Here is a 20,090-nt window from a genome sequence, read left to right on the forward strand (position 1 = left end):
TTTTTTTTTTTTAAATAGAAATTCAAAAATATTAGATATACATTGACATGGTTTTTTTTTTAAGCAGTTGATGTTTACCTTTTCATAAAATTTATCAAAATCACAAACATTCTTAAATTATTTTGTATAGCTCATATTAAAACATAAAACTCTAAAAAATATCCCATTGCAGTTTACACTATTACAGTGACCCTCGACACCTTTTGGACAATGAGCGGAACCCTAACCTTTTTCTATATTAGTTTATTATAAACAACTTACGTCTTTATGAGGTACTTATATTGAGTATTATATTATTACTAGGTCCTGCAGGTCTAATCTAAAACTTTATTTCTTCTAGAAGATTTGCTGTATAAAAATAGTCAATATTTCTTTTATATACCTATTTTAATTTGTCATATTTGGCAAAAATAACACCAATGAAGAGGTGGAAAGGCTTCTTCTTCCCTGTCTACACCACTGAATGTACCTAAAAACTATAAAAAAAGATATAACAGTTTGCAATAATTTAATGGATATATAAATATTAAAATATTTGTCACCGAACGATGTTACACTGACGGGCTTAGGTTTCCAAATGCCAATACGTAAATCCATCCTTGATTTTTAGTTAATGTTTGATCGAGTTTAATAATTTAGTAGTTTTAATTGAGTGTAATTAAAATGTAAAGTAAAACTATTAAAAATAAAAAAATAGTACGTATCATTGTATCGTTCTGTACAGATTACGAAACAAGTTTCGCATTAGTACATTTCAGAGTATAATCCGTGTATATACTATATACAGACATCCCATATTGTGTAGGTATTTACGCAATGTGTAAAAATTAAGTTTGGTTTCATGAAATGGATGAAATGTCTATCTATTTCACGAAACGGTTCAAAATGTTGAATAGATACGATAGACCTAGTGTATAATCACAGTGTATACACACTTAACAAAAAAGGAATCTGAATTCAACGTAGGTCAAAACAGGTAAATAATACTCAACCCAAGATTAAAAGCATAAAATGAAACTTTAAATCAGGAGGCACCGTGACGAACATATTTTATTAATTATGCAAAAAGTAAAGAGAGAACTAGTGAATTAGATTACCAGCGGAGACGTATTTACAGGAGCATAAATAAATAAATAAACTTAGAAGCACAAAGTTAGGATTTGGAAAGTAATTTCTACTGCAAATGGCATACAACTGTAACTTTCTTAGACGGCATTTAACCGCCCAGCGGCTTACTTGTATTTTATTTATAATATTGACGTTCTGAATATTACTTTTATATAATAGCATTAGAGTTGTATTACAATAATTTTTTTTTAAAGGATTTATTCTAGTCAGAAAAATATTAAAGCTTTTTTGTGAGAATGTCAAAAACCATCACAAACCTGTATCGTGCAAACTATCATGATATAATGTATATATATTATAATATAATATGTAGAACTTTCACGTAACATTCAAAGAAAAAAAAAAAAAAATCACTAACTTCAAAAACATAATAATACCCTTTGATGAGCGAATTATTTCTTACCATTCCTCGCCTACAGACTAAATTTATTTTAAAGAAATAAAATAGTACCTTTTCAATCGAAATAAAGTAACGACTTGCAATATAGTACTAAATTTATGTCGTATTATGTATTTCACATTCGGGAGGAGCACGTTAATTTGCAGATTGTCGCACTTATTTAATATTATGTTTATTATTTATATATTACACCACAGTAAAATCATTAAATATTAAAATATCACAACTCATGAATAAGTAATAACTTTAATATACGTCTTCGTATGCAGGACATACAAATCATCAATCAATAATTATGTCAATATACGAATCAAAGCGTAAGGTTTAATTATTTAATTAATTATAAATATTATTTTAACACATTTTTTTAAAGAAATTTATCACAGGAAGAGAAAATTTGAGATGCACATACACTTACTGCAGCTAAGTTCCAGTATATAAGGTGTAGTCAACAGTGCAGTATTACGTCACATGATCAAATGTATAAATCGATCAAATCGTCGCTGTAGCATGTGTATGATATATTGATATATAATATTAAATTACACCATTTATGAACGTAAAAAATTATGATTTCTATTTAACAGAATATTTATTTATTTAAATAATATACATATGTCATATACGACTATAAAACGTGTACACTGTACATTATCTGTCTAACACATACAAAATATGTAATATTATTATAGTACGACATAACAAGATACCTTTGAAAACGCGATGTATAAAAGGCATTTTGTACAGTGATGTATGTGACGTACATTACGTGAGGAAGAGCTCGATATTTATTACTGGCGTAGGTACTCCGAGTATAGCCGCATCGACGTGGTCATCGAACCAGTGACCCAGTATACCATGACGTTGTCAAACAGTTCGTCTGTGTTGAACTTGGACAGGCCACCATCCGGTAGATTTTTGTAACCCATGGATGTCCAGGTGGAAAACTTTTCCAAGATTTAAGCTGCCAATCCAACCGGCCAATCGTTCAGAGCAACTTCTACACGCATATATAATCGGGAATTTAGTCGAATTTTGGGGAGAAACTTAAATTTTAATATAGCTTAAACATATTATTATATTTAAATAGGCAAGCGAATTCACCATCTATCAACGTTTTTAAATAGTTTTATCATAAATATTACCTATATATTGTGACATAAACAATAATAGGCAGGTACATAAAACAATTTATTTTTTAACAGATAAAATATAGCCCATGCCATGCGGTACAAATATTTGGTGACAATCAGTTTGCATGTGGGACGTGGGCGTTATTACAAAACAATGATAACACTTTTTAGCTGTTTAACCTTTTAATTTGTAGATTAATAATAATAATCTTTATTGTCAATATATTTTATATATAATATTTTACAAATAGTTAACAAAAACTAAAATAAAACAAATAATAGATTACATTTTATAAGATGGACACACTTGAATTGCTTCTCATGCTTTAGAATTAAAATAGTTAACTCGCTTTATTAGTACCTACTCGAAATTACTTAGATAGTTTGAATATTATTTATTCACTTTAAATATTGATTTTATAATATAATTGAAGAAACCTTATTGCTTCAATTAATCTTAACTAATTATTTATTATTGTAAATAGAGACTAAGGTTATATACTTATTTATATATAAATAGGTTGTTAAATTAGCTGAATATGTTGTTTTCGTAAACACGTCCATCGTTACTCTTTGCTGAATGTCGTACCGTCATTTGCTAGATCATTTGGAAAACCAAACTTAATTCATTCAAAATTAAATTGTTTTGGTACCAATAAATATTTAATGATTCCTTAAAATTTAATTTGATTTTCTTGTAGACATTTTTTTTTTTTTTTGATAAAGGTAATAATTTGCAAATTAATATTTAATTAATACAATCCAACATTCAAAAATCAGATATCTTTATTACATGTTTAGGAGAAAGTGTCCCTATATACCAGGGGTGGCCAGCGAGAAGAGACTCGCGAGCCACCAAATATATTAATAAAAATTGAAGAGCCAAGATGTAAAAAAAAAAAAAAAGGTTATATTATTATATATTATATGACCTTATTTTTTTTTTACATCTTGGCTCTTACGTTAATTTACACCTAATGTTACTTTAAGATGCGAGCCGCAAAAGTCTATGACGCGAGCCGTGGTTTGGCCACCCCTGCTATATACCTACCACCTACGTCATAAATATTACCGAAATGAGATAAACAATAACATTGATAATAATTGTATAATATATCGTTACGCTTTTCACCGTTGGTGAATGAAAAAAATGGGGCTCAAATCAAAAAAAAATTTTGTGTGAGGCGGAAGGGGTTTGCGGTTAGCCGGACGTTGAAAACTACTTCGGTGCGCGGTCCGCGATGGACCATATGGTGCACAGTGAAGCAATTTGATAAGGTGAGGATCATACTAACATTTATAAACTAAGGTGAGTAATGCATGTGCAATCTCGTGAACTAACCTAGGGTCTGCCATACGGCTTGTCTGACGGCCGGCCACTGCGAGCGCCTCACGTCGAAGTAAGCAGTTTTGGTTCTATATATATACAGCAGATAGGCACTGGTAATGACAAGTTAGAACGAACTTGCCAAATACTGTCCATAGTCGTGGAGATAGCCGTCTACCACTGCGCAATCTGGTGGTAGCGTATGATCGCAACTGGCCTTCTCCCTACCGTTCAGTAGAGCGCAATACCCTTACGATTCATATTATTTTAAATTGCTCCGACACCCATTATCAATTTTTTAAATTCCTGTCTATAACAATATAATATATTAATATAAATATTATTATGGTCCCGTGACTACTAGCGCTTTAGTTCATCAAAACCAGGGAGTCAAAACGGGTTTGAACCCGGGTCGTAAAACCCGGGTTACCCGCAAAAAATTTTACTCGGGTTTTAACACGAAACCCGCTAAAAATTGTACCCGGTTTTTAACACGAAACCCGAAACCCGCAAAAATTGTACCCGGTTTTTAACACGAAACACACAACCCGCAAAAAGTTGTACCCTGTTTTTAACACGAAACACAAAACCCGAAAAAAATTTACCCGTATTGCAAGGTGCAACATGAAACATGAAATCCTCAAAATTAACTTAACTGTTTACACTAATAATAACTAATATAATATTAAATTATAATTATCTTTACCCAGAGGCAAGATTGCCAGAACCCAGTCATTCTTCTCTACTTTCAGGACATAGGGGTAATTAGTTAATTTGGAAAGACTTATTGAATTTAATATTTATTATTGCATACCTAATTAACTATAAATTTAACTACACATTTTTTCATAAGCATTTTAAATTCAAATGTTGACAAAATCCATCGTAATCGCGAACATTATCAAATTATTTTGTATTTAAAAATGTATATAATGTTCAATTTTTATAGCTAAGAACTAAAAGTTCAAAACAAGGTTATTTAAAAATATATATAAATATAAGTTATACCTATTTAACCAATGCAAATAATAGGTAATAACTTGACAACAAAAAACAACGGTAAAACAGAAATATTTACACCTGTTTTTAATTAAATTTATTTTGATATTCTTGTTGTAATTAAAAATGATTAGGTAACCCTAATAAGTTAAAATCTTAATCAAATACTTAAAGTGCCCAAATTTTATATAGACCTGATATTATAATGTTTAAAACATTTTACATTTTGTAGAGTCTGCATAGTACCTAGTACCTACTTAATAACTTAATATTATGTATAGGAAAATTACATTAAAAATACAACATCTGGGACGTTACCAAATAGGCATGTGATTTTTATTTATTATAGATTTATCGAATTCCACAAGTCAGCAAAGGTAATGCACTATGCAGAGATATTCTATGCAACAACCAGACTATATGTTTCTTCGAAAAAAATTTCATGAAAGAAAATTGTTTGCTCATTATGCAGGGAAGTTATAATATGAATATAAGATGTAGCCCACGATGTAGATAACCTAAACTCTAAAGTTTATGTTTTATAAGGACCGTGGCATAGTTTTCAGTGTTGCCCCAATAACTTATTCGAGAGGGGGTGACATTTTTTTTATCCCTAATAATTTTTTGACAGCATACAGCATACAATTTATATATAAATCTATCTAGTTAATAGTCTCAACACAAATTAATGTCACATTCTGGTAAGGTTTTCTTTTAAATTTTTTTTGGTAGACAGTCGACATTTTTTTAATTTTCTCAATTTAAATGAATTTTATTAAAGTTTTAACTTTAGACCCACATTAAAAATAATATACATATTGTAGATCTGTGTTCAACTTGACCGAGAGAGAAAATTATTTATCGACGATATTTAAAAAATAAAAATGTTTAAAGCTCAAAAAGAGTCAGTATATTTTGAATATCTTGTAAGGAAAATGCTCATATAATATATAAAAATGTTGTTAAAATATAAAGTTTTTACGGTTATTCATTTTTGAGTTACAACAGAAAAACATAATCGATTTTGTCGATAACTGGTTTTGTGTAAAAATTACTTTTATATCTGCTAGTTTTTTCTTTGTTTTTCACGACGCTTTTGAAAATTACTGGGAACTTTTTTACTTTTGATTTTTGACCCAAAAAAGTACCAACTACATTCACTTTCCTATCAGAAAAGAAGCTAAAGTAGAAATTTGAACTATTTTTATTGTCATAATAGGCGATTGCAGACACAAAGTAAAAATGAAATATAAAAGCACAAATCGTTGTAAAATTAAATGTGTGCCGGGGGGCCATCACCCTCGCTATTTCAGTAATAAGTACTAATTGATTTATCACTTGTAAAATAAAATTAGTATATTATGTATTGTATTATCAGAGATTTTTGACTTTTTAGTTTTTACACAATACTATTGATTATAAATACTAGAATTTATTTATTAATGGTAAAACTATTAGTTAAATTATTAATTAGTTATTGGCTATTTCTAACGTCATCACACAGTAGTACAGTACACACTAGGAAGTCATCTTTCTTATATTTGTGCAATATGACCGTCGTCGATTCAACAGGTGGTGTCCATTGTTAGGTACGTACTTACATGAGACGCTGCTCGGTATAGTTGCTGCGATAAAGTTCGGTTTTTCGAACTGTCATCATCAGCGTTCGGCAGTCAACGGTTCCTTTGGGACAGTACTTGTCGGTCTTTTGTTTTCCCATCGAATGATTATCCGTTCTTGATAAACAATATAATAATAATAATAATAATATATAGCTAATACGCACAGTCATATAAATTTCGCTTTATAATTACTTTCAATAATTAATATGATTTATAATATTATATGAAAGTACCTTAAACGCACAGAATCATAATATGATTATCGCTATTATCAGCTTATTATTCCCAACCACGATTTGGTTCGAGCTATTCTTCGGCGTTTACCGCTGTTTATCGCGTTATCCCGCCACTTACTTAATATTGCTTCATCGATATCGATTATTGGGGCTACGTAAAAGTTCCGTTTTAATTCCATTTACCATCGGAACCTGCCATAAAATTTGACTTGTTCGTCTCGGAAAGCACCAACGTATGACCCGCTTCGTACGTCCGGTTTTCCTTGCAATTACCCAGGGAAAACTCGAGACGGTGTCATTAGTATTCTTGTAATCTTGTCTATCATAGTTGTCATTACTGGTATAATAGTTACCAAGACAGATACACAAAAAGATACACAGGTTATCCATAAATATTATTTAACATACCGACGTTAAAAATATGTAATTCGGTCGACATGTTCGTGATTAATAATTTCCACAAGTTTTTACTGTATGGGTGTTTTTTTTTTAATATGATTAAAATCATTAATAGGAACAATTATTATGAATAATTCAATAATATGTCACTAAAATAAATAAACAAGTTCTACACTATATTATATATTCTAATGTTCATATAAATCTATAAATTGTAAACCAATTTACAAAAGTAAACATTATAACGATGTAATGAGAAACTAATTGATAATCTCATATATTATGAGTATTCCGGGTTGCATAAACTACCACTAAAAGTTTAATGAATGAATATAGTGAACTAGTGATGATTTATAAACATGGTGTAGTGGCTCATATGATTGGTCCCATTTAATTTTAGTGAACTATTAAATCGATCATTTTTTTATCCAATCCAGCATACTATTTTAAGTAACAACAATTATAATTTCAATTATTAAATAACAATAATTGTGTTCGTAACTTATAGAAATAGTAATAGAATTATTTGTTGCGAGAGTCAAAGATAACCCATCTATTGACGATATTGCATTTTACATAGTCCTAGCGTATATTTATTATATAGACTAGATGGCAGCACAAATTCCATACACTGGCTAATCCTGACAGGCGTAGACGATAATACGCACTAAGAAAATGTAGGTACTGTTTAGTAGTCTACATCCATATTACAAAATATACAACCCACAACTATTTGTCTGTATAGTATTGATGGCGGGAAATCAAATTTGTTTATTGAATTCAGTAAAAATCAAAAAATGTATAAGTAATTATCAAAAATAGTTTATGAATTTATGATTTACAGTGTGGCCGTACCCGCATCAAAACCCCTCCTTGACAACCACAACATTTATTTGAACGATTTTTTACTCTCCTATTAATTCTGATGTGTTTGGAAAAAGTGGAATAAGTAAAAAAATGCAAATTTGGTGTTATGGTTTAAAAATATTAAGAATAAATTGTCTACGTTTGGATATAGCTACCGGGAAAAGTCTTAGCCCATCGGATGATTTTAAACATTAATATTCAGACCAAAACAGTTTTCAAACATTATATTAATTTTCCCACAGGTAGCAATTTTAGACATACATAAGGGGATAGATAACCTTTGCCCTAACACTGCAGAATTATTTATTCGTTTTAAAATATAACAACTCAGTATTCATAATATTATTAAATTTTACTTTGGGTAGCCCAAACTTTAAACGCATACAATAATATTGTGACTTTTTAAAACTATTCCAGAATTTTTTTTTTATTTAAAGAGAACTTTTGTTCATCAGCATTACAGAGGGCAGTTGTTACTGTAGTAGGTAGTTTGTCTGGGTTGGCGAGCAAAAGTTAACATAAGCAGGTTATGTTAGGTACCTGTGTCCAGTGGCGCAGGAACTATTTTTCATGAGGGGGCGGGGGGTGGGCAAAACTTATAACACCTAACAACTATTATATATTTATTTGTGATTTATAACAGAAAACCTTTTTTAATACTTTTAATATTGATATACGTAATATATTATAATATAAGAATTATATAAATGTATTGATATAATTATTGTATAATATAAATATGGATACATTATATTTAGACATTTATATATTGAAACAAAACACACAACATATTTACTTTATACCTGAAGTTATATATTTAAAAGTAACAATATATAAATAAAAATTACTCAATATGTTTATTAGGTATGTATATGTTATAATAATAATGTTATTACTTTATTAGGCACATTCATACATTCATGAAAATGAGACCAATTTTGAATGCGTAAACGTTTAAATTAAACGTAATTTACGATTGTATACCCTTTAATTTTAATGTAGTAGGGGGGGAAAAATTATACTTTTGTCCCCCTTGGATTATATCTGAGGGGTCAATTGCCCCCTCATCCCCCCTCCTCCGACACCACTGCCTGTGTCCATTTATAATTGTAGTACCTATATAACATATTATTATATTTCATTCTTGATTTCTGGGATTCATGTATAATGTGTTTAAGTTCTTAAACAAACAATATCAAAGGTTATTAATTTGGATTTGTTGCTATAATTCACACCCATTAGTATGCCACTATAGTCATACAGAGCCTAAAATTGTGCAATATGGAATTTGATGACGATATGTAAAAATGTTTAGTCTGTAAAATATAGTAGGTAGGTACATGAAAGGTTCATATTATAATAGTTGGTAGAAGAAAATCTTTGAACAGTTAAATAATTAACACATCAAATGTATATGAAAGCATTTTATATATTTGACAACTTATTGTAAAGACAATATACATGACCTGTACATTACAAATAATAAAATATGTTTCTTTAAAAAAAGAAAAAGAAATAAATCACAGAGATAATACAAAAACAACGTAAAAAAAAACTTATCTTATAGTATAGTACTATATTATAGTTAGTAGTTACATAATACATTATTATAATAAATTATACCTTATACTGTATAGTTTAAATTGTTACATAAATAATCATCAACAATTTTCTTGATGAACATGGTAATATTATTATATGGTATTTATACAGAAGATATTGTCAACAAATTATACATTCAGTCACACGCATTATTTTACATAATAATAATATTGAATTATAAATAAGTGTAATAGTATAGTATATAGGTAATGTATTGGTACCAAATGACGAATAATGTAAGTATATTGATCGCATACGGTTTATGAGTGCTATATTAATGTATATTAATGATACAAAAAAAAACCGTTTATTAATGAATCGTTATTATAACATAATTTATTATTTTATGTGAATTAACGCCGAAATCGAGATGGAATAACCAGTCGATTGTTTGAAGTGAACGCTTTAGAGGGGATTTGAGGGGGTCAATAAACATGAAAGTGCGAAACACAGATTTGGTTCGTCCTCGCACGTATTCAAACGTAACTACAATAGCATGTCGTCACGTCTGTAGTCACAGGGTTGGGGAAGTTAAGGGCCAAATTATTTTTGGAATTAAATAAACTACAATTCTATCAAGTTTTTACCTACCTGGCTACCTATAAGTTTCACGCGTGTGATAATTATATGGTTGTGATTTTTACACGTAGGGTTATCGTGACACAAATTCCAACATTTTTACCCAAAGTCTCCAGTGATAGTAGTATCCTAATCAAAATAAATTGTATCGTTGGAGGGAGTATTGTTTGTTGTGTATTATTTAGAAAAATAGCATATAGGTTTCTTATAAAATATAATAATCTGAAGGTATCCTAAAACTAATGATTGGGGGCAATAAAATGATAGTTGATGAGGCAATCTAATCTTTTTAGAGACGAGAGCGCCTCACTAGTCATTGTTTCGTCGAAGAAAATCATCGAAAGTATTTATTTGTGTATGCTAGATATTATAATATTATGAAGGAAATACGTTCTCATTGCGATTTTTAATCGGTTAGATCGCGATCGGTTTCACAGGTCAATAAATAATAATATTATACATTTCTATACCTATTTCCTTGCGGCTATGCGTTCGTATATGCGATGTAATATTAGAAGCGAAATTCGGTTCGGAGTAACTACGACTACGATTCATATTATGACGTATACGATTGTACACTGCGGTGACGTTCCGAAAGGTTTATTTTATTAGTTTATTAATGTCGGTGTTCATAAAGTCAATCTACGATGGTGAATATGTGAGTATGACGTATTACTGTGAGTGAATATCGTGGATATAGTGGGGGATTAAATCCTTGGTGATAAGAAAAAAAAATGGTCGACAACGCCACTGAAACGCAGTGTCCCTATATTAATAATAATCCATTCATGATTCACTGACAAATGTGTGATAAAAAAAATTGAATGAAACGGAGTAGTTATAGATAGGTACGTATTATAATATACACAATTGTCATAGTCAATCTCAGCGATTCATATTATTATAACATAAAATCGTTATGTTTCTGTTATTTTATCATCATTAGGTACCGTTGGCAATATAGTATATTTTCTGCGCATACTTATTACTTATTAGGTAATATAATATTATAATATTCTGTGGTTCATAACAAAAAAATGTCATAACGGGATGCGTGGTGAAAGTAAATACAATTTTTTTTTTAATTTTTCATTATCGACATAGACATACCTAACTCGCATAATGTAATGATATAACCTTGAAGAAGTCTGGGGTATGTGGAAATATATTATAATAATTTTTCGTGATCGTTCGTTTTGAGCAAATTATACCGAGCGAAAATTATTGTTTTTATATAATATCCATTAAATAGAAAACAGTTCCTATTTAGAAATGTTTAATACTTACAACGTGTATCCATGTTTTTTAAGTAGATAAACGATTTAAAATTGGTTAAAATAGAATGAAAAGGACGTCGGTAATTTATTTTTCTGTTACGAATCATTGATCATTAAAATCTGAGAAAAAACCAAACACGAGTGAGACGAATTAATTAAACACTTATAAGTATTATATCTTCACAAATGGTAAAAATATTTAAACGAAAACTGTGATAGATTTTTCTTTGTTATGTTTTTACTATGCTAAACATATTTTTATTATTTTGAAATAAAAAATAAAAATATGGAGTTCGGTATCATTCATACATATTACATACTCTAAATAATAAAAATATTTAGTTCACACATTTCGAGTACATTGATATCTTGTATATCTTCTAAGTACGAACAAATAACATTTTCTTATTTTATTACAAATAGTATTTTCAACAATACCAACCATTATAATAATATATACTGCAAACTATAGGTACCTATATACTCGTATATATGTAATAATATGTATAGTATATAATATATATAATGTAATATAAACTTAAAAATTATAAATTTTTTTTTTTTAAATTCACAAACAGTAGCATTAACATTAAAAGCAGTTTACACCGATAGTTCAACGATGCCTACTGATAAAAAACCACAATAAATCAGTAATTATAAATTCATCTTCCAAAATAAGATAAAGAAACAATATACATACGTAGAACATATTAATATATTATAATATTAACAACCTCTTATTTTCTCATGAATGTTGACTCATTATGGACGAGTATAATAATATTATTATGTTAATAGTGTGATTTTGACATGTTATGCACTATAGTCTATAACTAACATAATATATCAGTGACCCTGAGTTTTCTATACATTTTAATAATATTAGGTATATATAATTTTTTTTAAGGCTATAATATTACACGAGTCACACTTTTATTATAAAACTTATTTTTTATTTTTCTTATATAATAATTAATATAATATAATATACGTTTATGAAAATAATATCAATTGAATATATAGGATTAATGATAAATTGATAAGTATAACGTTAAATTACTAGATACTACATCGTTATAATTGGATTACACGAAAATCAAACATCGACATATGTACTTAACTGCACTATATAATATTACCATATAGTATATAATATGATATTATAATAACACTATAACAGTAATGTAAGTGGTAAGTATTAGTATGGTAGTAACTGTATATAGTAGTGGTAGGTAGGTAGTTAGTAGTAATGATAGTCGTGGTAGTAGTAGACAGTAGTACTGGTAGATAGTATAAGTAGGTATTATTATAGTTGTCAATAAACTGTTGTTCTTAATAGCTAACATTAAAAATTGTGATTTATGTAAAATATTATTAAAATTACAAATAGAGTACCGGAACGAAAAGAAAAAAAAATAGTAAATCCATTTGGGCGAATAAAAATATCCAATTCATATTTGCCAAGCTATTTTTTTATATTATAATTATTATGTTTACGTACGTTAAATGCGTTATGCGCGTACGTGTGATATATCGATTTTAGCACCATAAATACGATTTATACATTAAACACAATATCATTAGATATACTATATTATACATAATATGCGTTAAAATACAATTAATAACTGATAGTATAATAATAACATATTCATGGAATACGTTTTACTATTACGTTAAAATAAAACACTTAGAGCAAATTTTAAGAAAAAAAAAAATATATATATATATATATTATATTTTATATAATATGTCATCACGGCACACAGCGTTCATAATATTGAAGACCATCGTCCCAAAAAAGATATGAAGAAACGTCTTAATGTTAACAATTGAAAATATGATATCGTAATTTGATATACATAATACATTAATACTAAGGTAATATCGTCTTTCCTTAATGTTATGTATTATATTGTATTGATAATCGTTGGTATATTTCCAACCCATTCATAACATATATTTTACACATATTAAAATTACACGATTTTTTTTATATAGGTAGGTAGTAATCAAAATATTGTTAAGCATTCAATGTACATAATTATATAAGTACTTACGCCAAAAATTCAAAAGTAAATATTATCGTTCGGAATAACATATTATTTTGTCTTTTGACTTGTTCAATAAAAAAATTTGACAATTTTTTATTATAAGTTTCATCTTTATATTTTTAACGAAATAATGACTTTTTTTTATTCTAATTTAAGAATAACATTTCTAATTCTAATTATGACATATCCGGCAACTACGAATAATAGTGAAACGTTATATTTTAATATTAAAACCTAAGTATACTGTAATAACGAAGTTAATCGATAAAATTATTTAAACGGATGTCGTTAATCTATTTTGATTTTATATATTAATACATTATAATATTATAATGTATAGAACACTGTAAGCTATACAAAATACTAAGTAGTGACAAGTGGGTATCTCTACATGTTCGTATATTATTATGTTATATATAGGTACTTGTGTATTATAATGGGTTCAAGACTATAAATTACTACCTACTACGCTATTTAATATGACGACAACTACGGTCGATTCTACTTAACACATATGAAAAATGTATTTTACCATTAGATATGTTACACACGTTAATCATAATATTATTTTACGGTGATCGCCAACTGTACACAAAAATACAATAGGGTTAGGCGATCGCCGTCAGTAATCTCACTATAATGCCTAGTCAATATGCCTGGAAGCGATATTTCGTACGATAATGCTAAAAATCAAACATAAAACTTAAATTATTATTCAAAAACTCGGTAAAAATGTTATTTACACTTTATAACAAAATATTATATATATACACGGTAATTTATAATATACGCGTAAAAAAATACATAGGTATAGGGTACATAAAAATGGAACGAAATACGAGCCTGCAATTCAAAATATACATGTATATAAAATGTGTATAGTAGGTATAGTGAAGCTTTAAACAAACATATTATGATTCTTTAGGTTTATATTTTAAGGGTCACATTCGGGTTTATATCCCAAATTTTTCCGCTGCAAGAATAGTTGTATTTCCCGGAAATTCGGACGACTTTTGTCGTCTCTCTGCCAACACTCGCACATGAGATCGTAAATTTCTTTGGGGCAATTGATCGGCTGAGGCAACAGGATCTGAAACGAATTAAACAGCACAATTAATTCACAATGTTATTAATGATTATAATTGTAGTATTGAACAAAACCGTAGTTCCTGCAAAGCCGATTCTCTTTTCCAACAATAATAAAGAATTTTTTTATGCTCTGAAAAGTATTCCACAGATCAAAGAAATGTGAAGAATCAAGTTTTATAGTTATCAAACCATTCAGTATTATTATAAAAAAATAATTCCAAAAACATCTCAAGTCTTTCATAAAAATATCTGCTTATAGTATTCCATATAAGTCAACAAACTAATTATAATTAATACCAATTTTATAGTATGTATGTAACTAGCATTCAATAAATAATAACTATAATATGTATATACTATTTATATTATGTTCCTGCGCATAAGCTGGTAGTATTCAATACAGCTTTCAAGTAGGTGCACCTACTGTTTTCTAGTATTAAATATGAATTAATATTGAACAAGAATTATTTTTCTTTGAACTTTATGTTCAAACAATTAATTGAAATTTCATTTGAAGTATTAATATTTACTGATTGAGCTTTTCAAGTTAATTAAATAAATATTTATATTTGTTTGTGAACTATTTTCAAAATATTTTTAGATTTTTTAGTATATTATTTTTAAATATATCGATATAACTAATAATTTACCAAGACGTAAAGTGGGTATTTTGTTTCTAGTTATTTTTTTAAAACTATTTCGTAAGAAAATTTACCAATACAAACATGCCGTGCTTTTAAAAATTAATGTTATAATTCTTTTATAAAACAAATTTAAAATATTATATTCTTTCGAGTTTTTACTTTTTAATATATAATAATTTATAGCCCTAGAAGAACATAAGCATATGTTGGGTTGTTTTATATAAATAAATTATCGTACACGTGTATATGACAATACATTTATTTTATATTCGTGGACGACAAAAGAGGGAGATAGAGCGTCCCACCCATTATTTTTAAACATTCATATTTTTCGTTAGTGATAAATGAAAAAATTATTTTATCGCGAGTTGAACAGTGGGCGTGTTAGTATACAATATTTACTTCTGAACTGAATAATAAGATGTGCGGCACAGAATCGTCTTTAGTGAGAGGGGATGTGAAACGACGGTAAGGTAGAAGTTTTTTTTTTACTCGTCACAGTAGTACAATGGTACCCTGCAGTATAGTTATAGTATGGTATCGGTGGGTAGCATTTATAGCGGTGTAAAATATGAAAATGAGAAACCGTATATACCTTTTTCTCCCCTCCGAAAATGAAGTTCAGCAACTTAACGAATTTCAAAGACACGTTTTTTACGACTCCTGGTGAAAAGTTGATTTCACATGTTTATTGCGAAGAATAAAATTTGTGGTAATGGTAAAAGGTAAAAAAAAACTAGAAATTGATTAAATTAGCGTTTAAAAATGTATTATCCACGAAAAAAAGGAATGAAATTATTAGAATTATTAGTAATATATACTGACAGACCGTCTTCGCATAGAATCGCTTTTCATATATAATAATGATAAAATACCATTAAATTCAAATTTAACACATCAGCTGCAGAGCGATACCCACTTGCCCACCTTTATCTATTTCGTTCCATTATTGAAAATTCGGTACAAAATAATGATTGATTTTAAAACGAAAGAACGTAAATAATTCCAATGTATCGTATTATATATTAGTTACCTAGTATACGTATGAAAAACTAAACGACAAAAATAATTCACAATAATAATTAGGTAGGTACCTACATACGTATAATAATTAAATATTATTACTGCAGAGTTAACGTATACCAGAATTTCCTATACGAAGCGCCCTTTGTTGTTTATTAAGATATTGGTAGTAACTATTATGTATTATTATTGTGTCTACTTGCCAGAGCATTGTTGTATATCTACAAGTTCACCATACAACGATATGCATATTATTATTATTTCTGTGCGCTCGAAACGATGTCTAAACGGTGTGGCGGAAACTCGTTCAAACTTTTCGCGTGAACACGGGCCAAAAGTTTTCTAATAACAAATTAACAATGGCGCACGTAAAAGTAGTTCGGCCGCAGAAAATAATAATAATATATATACGGGGACGTTACGCAATAGATCAATCGAGAGTTGAAACCCGAACGGCGTACTAATATTATGATAATTATTATAAAATCGACTCCTCCTGCACAGACTACTACCTACCTAGTGGAAATACGTGTATGAGATATTTTGCGGTTGTTCTAGAAAAATCACAAAAATATTATCTTGTCATACATTTCACAGGAAAGTAAAATATAAAATCCTAATTACTATTCAGATACGTGTAAACATTATTGTAGTTAATATTTAATTCATTAATTTAAGGTCACAACTCACAATAGTAGTTATGTGCAGTTTTAAAATAATATTTCGGACAAGTTATACGGTACAAATTGAACCCAGGTGGTTTTAATTGAAATCAAACGATGTAATAATAGTTTGGTACGAAAGTAAAGACAGTCAAAAGGTAATAATTTTACAATATCACGTTGTCATAATATATTATATGAAATTGACAAGTCACACATAATATAATACTACAATATTGCGATATTATAAATTATATAGTAAATTAAAAATGTGTCTTCTTAAACAGGCAATTGTTTTTTTTTTTTTGTTATGATAAAATGTTATAACGAATAGTAAAACTTACAAAATTGCCGTCGTTCTGGTACAGCCTGGTGACGTTGTCGATGACGTGTTGATCGCTGAGCTCTTCGTACGGCTGTTCTCGGGCGAACGTCAGTATTTCCCACAACGTGACGGCAAACGACCAAACGTCGCTCCTCGGTGTGTATTTGTTCTGTATACGAAAACACGCGAGTGGCGATGTTAAAATAATATTTATTTTATAAACTTCAATAAGTTTCGTCGTTATTATTGTTATTATTACGACCAATCGATGTGTTTTTTTTTACCAAAAGTATGCTCTCCCATGACATCCAGCGGATCGGTAGCGAAGGTCTTCCCTCAAAGTCAAAATAGTCCGCCGAGTATACGCTTTTGCTCAGACTCATATTGGACACTTTGACGGTATAATTAGGGCCGACCAAACAGTTTCTGTGGAATAGATGAATGACATGTAAAATAGTAGTTTCAGATACGTCCATAATTTAATATACCTACTTATAAAATACTATATTATACTGAAATATTTTAGTATAAGTCTCTAGATCATTTTTTTATTGCTAACCTATACAACGATAAGCAATGCATTTTTATTCTATGTCAAATTGCAATTCATTTATTTTTCAATATTGATTGAAGCCATATTTTACTATACATCTATTATACAGGCTTTAAATTATTTTTTGTTTTTTTGTTTTTATCATAATGTTAGAGCAAGAATATGTTTCTGAAAACTTTGATCCGCAATATACATTATTGTCGTTGTTCATTTTCAGTTGAATTTATGAACAAATTATACATTTTTTGTTCCGGCAAATATTCGTTTTACCTTTACAAGAGTTGAATTATAACGAATTTATACGCCCACAAAAATATGAATACCTACAATTATCTATTACACTTGAATATTTCAAATAAATTTAAAATTCATACTTATTTGTAGTTTCTGTCAGTCTTATTTAGGTAAAATTTTTATTTTATTCGTTTACTCAGATAATTTTATATTTTTATTTTTCTAGTTTAGGTGCAGGTATTGACCTTACTAAACATTTTGACTTTAAGTGTGGTGTGAAATTGCGGACGTAGGTACTATAAAGTATTAGGTAGGTATCTAAGTTTGTACTTTCTAGAATCGTTTTTCGTATAAAATGATATATCATTGAATTCAAATTCAATACCATCCATTATACAGAGCCCCACTTGTACAGCAGAGTGAATGTCACTTACCCATTTTTTATTTATTATTAAACGATAGGTATTCCCTACTTCTATCAATAAACAAAATGTAGTAAATACTGAAACATGTAAATAAAAAGAGTAAAAATGTTATTATTTTTTAGATTTTATTTTGCATACCTACTGTTCAAATTTTAGTGCTACATTGGCACTTTAAAGTGCTTAAAAGTGATTTTTAGTACTATAATTTTCAAGGCTGGATAATACTATACCGTCACAAAAATTATTGTAACATTTCGTTTGGAATTCATCAACAGAGCGTGTTTTAAATTAAATTTGATTCGCAGTACATCGCCGTTATTCGACTGCGCGCTATATTTCACATGTATACAAGATGCTGTTTTTAATAAAATATAATACAAAGGCGAGTCAAAAGTTTTAAGTAAACTTTCACAATGCTCGTTATAGAAATAAGATATATATATATATATATATATATATATATAATACCCGGAATCACTCACCAGTCATCAGTCATGGTAAGAACGTTTCATTTTAGTGTAAACGTTGAAAATGTATTCGCTACATTCAATAACAACTGTATACCCAAATGAGAAATAAATGTAAAAATATTCATGCAATGTTATTTTAAACGGGTTATTATGCCATGATAAACATATTAATATTTTCTTTTTTTTTTTTTAATTTTCATGAGCAATCACAATAGTTAACCATTTAAAACTTTTATCGTCTTATAATAATTTAATGCGATACACAATTACTTTTATAAATGTACCATCGTAAAATGTTTTGCATAAATAATATTATTGTTTAGGTACGTGAAATATTTAATGAAATATTATCCGAGCAGTGAATCATATTAAGTAAATTATTTTCAACTGTCTGCTATGACCTATCTGATTTAGACTTTAGACATTATTATGGTCTTCGTTATCGGTAAGCAGGAAAGAATCATTCTAGATGCCCCTCATTCTTACAACATATATATTATCTAGATGGGTATAATTTAAATATGACGTGTTTAAGGATGGAAAAAACAGGAAACAGAAAATACCAACTCAAAGTCTAAACTCAACGAAGAAATAAGAATAAACTCATTGGAAGCCGACAAATTTGTACTATCAAGTCCTGCAAATAATCTTAAAAAGGTAATTTGTATTTGCTCAGCAATTATTATTTGTACCTTTATACTATTAACATATATTATTTGTATTCGAAAGCATATAAGTATAATATAATAAGACTTAACATTAAAATGTCACTATTAGCATAATATAAAATATTAAATATATATATGTATAATTTTCTGAAATTAATTTTACGTGTTATATCAATAAAGCACTGAGCTCAATGAATATTGCTGATAATATTATGACATATTTTTTCTGGAATAGTTTTAAACATTAATACAAAATATTCCATCTAAATAGTTATGTTTCTGTTTTTTTATAATTTTATAATTTTTAAATAAATAAATATATAAAGAAGAAGAATTCAAAAACTTTTATCCTTATAATATTGTTTTGAAACTGT

General features: G+C 28.4%; 1 protein-coding gene across 1 annotated transcript in view; it reads right to left on the reverse strand.

Moving 5' to 3' along the window:
* Positions 1-13,711: 13,711 nt before the first annotated feature.
* Positions 13,712-20,090, reverse strand: part of LOC100573169 (discoidin domain-containing receptor 2) — a 266,486-nt gene continuing 260,107 nt past the window's right edge. The window contains exons 17-19 of the mRNA XM_029491328.1: positions 17,651-17,792; positions 17,386-17,535; positions 13,712-14,713 (exon numbers count right to left, since the gene is read on the reverse strand). Coding sequence (XP_029347188.1) covers positions 14,558-14,713; positions 17,386-17,535; positions 17,651-17,792 — 448 coding nt within the window. The 3' untranslated portion in view covers positions 13,712-14,557. The remainder of the gene's footprint in view (positions 14,714-17,385; positions 17,536-17,650; positions 17,793-20,090) is intronic.

The sequence above is a fragment of the Acyrthosiphon pisum genome, chromosome A3, assembly GCF_005508785.2.
Source record: "Acyrthosiphon pisum isolate AL4f chromosome A3, pea_aphid_22Mar2018_4r6ur, whole genome shotgun sequence".
NCBI classification, from domain to species: Eukaryota; Metazoa; Arthropoda; class Insecta; order Hemiptera; family Aphididae; genus Acyrthosiphon; species Acyrthosiphon pisum.